The following is a 3584-nucleotide window of genomic DNA, read 5'->3' on the forward strand; positions in this document are numbered from 1 at the left end:
AGAGGGAAGGATTATAGGGAATGGAGGGAGAATGCCAGCTGGAAGACCGACAGACAAGTGATGCTTGTTTTTTTTTTTCAGAGACTCAACAACAGAACTGAGAGGCAGAAAGGAGCCAGTTGTAATTCATACCGAGTTGTAGGCTTTGTGCGATGAAAGCGATGGAGCGCTGCCTGGGAGATTGCTTTGCTGCACTCCACGAAGCAGATTTGAAACTGTCGTGGAGCACTTTAGATGAGAGTTGGATTATGGAATGACCTGCTATGTCTGTGTCATATTGTTCTGTGCAGGGAGCATTATACTGTGCTAACTAGGTGTTCAGTACCAAATAAGAGAGGGGTCCTAGATGTGATCTGTCAGCTGTGTCTCATTTCTATATTGGTTAAAATATAAAACAGAAACTCTGATGTGAAGAGACAGGATGGCTAGATATTGCACATGTTAATACTATCACGTGCCCGATAGTTAAAAGATATGCATATTTCATCGTAAGGACCTATAATCGAATTCTAATTTGACAGAAATGTGTGTGTACATATATATGTGTTCCTGTGTGTGTGCAGCGAGGAACTCGACAGGCTTAACAGAAATCGATTGCTCATTACTTAAAAATGAACAAAGAATGAGGTCTTCTACAGAGTTTTTGTTTAAATTCAGTTTACTTTTTATACAGGACTGAAATCCAGTCCGTTTTAAAGTATACGTACTGTACAGGTCCCAGTGGATATCACACACTGTGGGAATTCCTTGTAGCGGCTCTTTCATTAATGGAAGATAATAGGTAGCCAAAGACGGTAGGGAAAAGCTTACGCACTTCTGACGAGTATCTCAGTAAATTAACTTTCGTCCCCCCAAATCCGCAGGCTTGAAGATGCAGTGGACGCCGGAGCATGCCCAGTGGCCAGAACAGCACTTTGACATCACCTCAACCACTCGGTCTCCTGCCCACAAAGTGGAAGCCTACAGAGGTCATTTGCAGCGCACCTATCAGTACGCCTGGGCAAATGATGACATTTCTGCTCTGACTGCATCCAACCTACTCAAAAAATATGCAGAGAAGTATTCTGGCATTTTAGAAGGCCCCGTGGACCGACCTGTACTCAGCAACTACTCCGATGCCCCATCGGGCCTCGTGAACGGTCGGAAAAATGAAAGCGAACCCTGGCAGCCTTCCTTGAATTCCGAAGCTGTTTATCCCATGAACTGTGTTCCGGATGTTATCGCTGCCAGCAAAGCTGGAGTCAGTTCAGCCCTCCCTCCAGCAGATGTCTCTGCGAGTATCGGGAGCTCTCCTGGGGTGGCCAGCAACCTGACAGAACCGAGTTATTCAAGTAGTACCTGCGGGAGCCACACCGTACCTAGTCTCCACGCAGGGCTCCCGTCTCAGGAATATGCCCCGGGATACAACGGATCGTATTTGCATTCTACTTACAGTAGCCAGCCCGCACCTGCACTTCCCTCACCTCATCCTTCTCCTCTGCATAGCTCCGGGCTCCTCCAGCCGCCGCCGCCGCCACCTCCACCACCAGCCCTGGTCCCAGGCTACAATGGGACTTCTAACCTCTCCAGTTACAGCTATCCCTCTGCTAGCTATCCTCCTCAGACTGCTGTGGGATCCGGGTACAGCCCTGGCGGTGCACCTCCTCCTCCTTCAGCGTACCTGCCTTCAGGAATCCCTGCTCCTACCCCTCTGCCCCCCACCACTGTTCCTGGCTACACCTACCAGGGTCATGGTTTGACACCCATTGCACCCTCGGCTCTGACAAACAGTTCGGCAAGTTCCCTTAAAAGGAAAGCTTTCTATATGGCAGGGCAGGGAGATATGGACTCCAGTTATGGAAATTACAGCTATGGCCAACAGAGATCTACACAGAGTCCCATGTACAGAATGCCCGACAACAGCATTTCAAACTCAAATCGAGGGAATGGCTTTGACAGAAATGCTGAAACATCATCCTTAGCATTTAAGCCAACGAAGCAGCTAATGTCCTCTGAACAGCAAAGGAAATTCAGCAGCCAGTCCAGTAGGGCTCTGACCCCTCCTTCCTATAGTACTGCTAAAAATTCATTGGGATCAAGATCCAGTGAATCCTTTGGGAAGTACACGTCGCCAGTAATGAGTGAGCATGGGGACGAGCACAGGCAGCTCCTCTCTCACCCAATGCAAGGCCCTGGACTCCGTGCAGCTACCTCATCCAACCACTCTGTGGACGAGCAACTGAAGAACACTGACACGCACCTCATTGACCTGGTAACCAATGAGATTATCACCCAAGGACCACCGGTGGACTGGAGTGACATTGCTGGTCTCGACCTGGTAAAGGCTGTCATTAAAGAGGAGGTTTTATGGCCAGTGTTGAGGTCAGATGCATTCAGTGGACTGACGGCCTCCCCTCGGAGCATCCTTTTATTTGGACCTCGGGGAACAGGCAAAACATTATTGGGCCGATGCATAGCTAGTCAGCTGGGGGCCACGTTTTTCAAAATCGCCGGTTCTGGACTCGTTGCCAAGTGGTTAGGAGAAGCAGAAAAAATTATCCACGCCTCTTTTCTCGTGGCCAGGTGTCGCCAACCCTCGGTGATTTTTGTCAGTGACATTGACATGCTTCTCTCCTCTCAAGTGAGCGAGGAACACAGTCCAGTCAATCGGATGAGAACGGAATTTCTGATGCAGCTGGACACTGTCCTGACTTCAGCTGAGGACCAAATCGTAGTAATTTGTGCCACCAGTAAACCAGAAGAAATAGATGAATCTCTTCGGAGATACTTCATGAAACGACTTTTAATCCCACTTCCTGACAGCACAGCGAGGCACCAGATAATAGTACAACTGCTCTCACAGCACAATTACTGTCTCAATGACAAGGAGTTTGCACTGCTCGTCCAGCGCACAGAAGGCTTTTCTGGACTAGACGTGGCTCATTTGTGTCAGGAAGCAGTGGTGGGCCCCCTCCATGCCATACCAGCCACAGACCTTTCAGCCATCATGCCCAGCCAGTTGAGGCCCGTTACATATCAAGACTTTGAAAATGCTTTCTGCAAGATTCAGCCTAGCATATCTCAAAAAGAGCTTGATATGTATGTTGAATGGAACAAAATGTTTGGTTGCAGTCAGTGATAACTTCTTAAAAAAAAATGTAATGAATGTTGGCACACACGCATAAAACCTGCTACATAGGGTCTAGAGCCCCTTTCCAGTAGTGTTTAAATCACAAAGGGTACTGGGGAAGATGACGATTGAGTTGCATCTTTAGAGTCAGGGTAGATTTGGAGGAAAAAAAAAAAAAAAACGCATCAAATGAGAGCTTCTGATTTGAGAGCCCCAGAGGACAGAAAGCATCTGTTGATGCTCAGTTCAGTTCAAGCTAGACAACACTCACCAAGGAGCAAGGTGCAAGTGTGTTGATTTCAGAAGGACATGAACCTCGTGTGTTGATTCCATTCTGCTGTTCTCGAGATTTAGTTGCTGTCAAGTGCCTGGAGTGGTGCTTTATTTTTTGTTTGCCTCACAATTACATTGGTGGCATGTGCTAATATAAAGAGCTTTAACTTCAAACATTATTGGACTAAAGAGATGAACGGTT

The 3584-nt window shown here is 47.6% G+C and overlaps 1 protein-coding gene across 1 annotated transcript; it reads left to right on the plus strand.

Annotated features, from left to right (window-relative positions):
* The first annotated feature begins 234 nt into the window (after nucleotides 1-234).
* On the plus strand, nucleotides 235-3118 carry FIGN (fidgetin, microtubule severing factor). The gene is made up of 2 exons (XM_028113026.2): nucleotides 235-355; nucleotides 864-3118. The coding sequence occupies exons 1-2, from the start codon at nucleotides 235-237 to the stop codon at nucleotides 3116-3118; spliced, it is 2376 nt and encodes a 791-aa protein (XP_027968827.2).
* The last annotated feature ends 466 nt before the right edge of the window (nucleotides 3119-3584 follow it).

The sequence above is a fragment of the Eumetopias jubatus genome, unplaced genomic scaffold (genome assembly GCF_037043125.1).
Source record: "Eumetopias jubatus isolate StellerSeaLion01/CBP00866 unplaced genomic scaffold, mEumJub1_p1.0 scaffold_3, whole genome shotgun sequence".
Taxonomy (NCBI): Eukaryota; Metazoa; Chordata; class Mammalia; order Carnivora; family Otariidae; genus Eumetopias; species Eumetopias jubatus.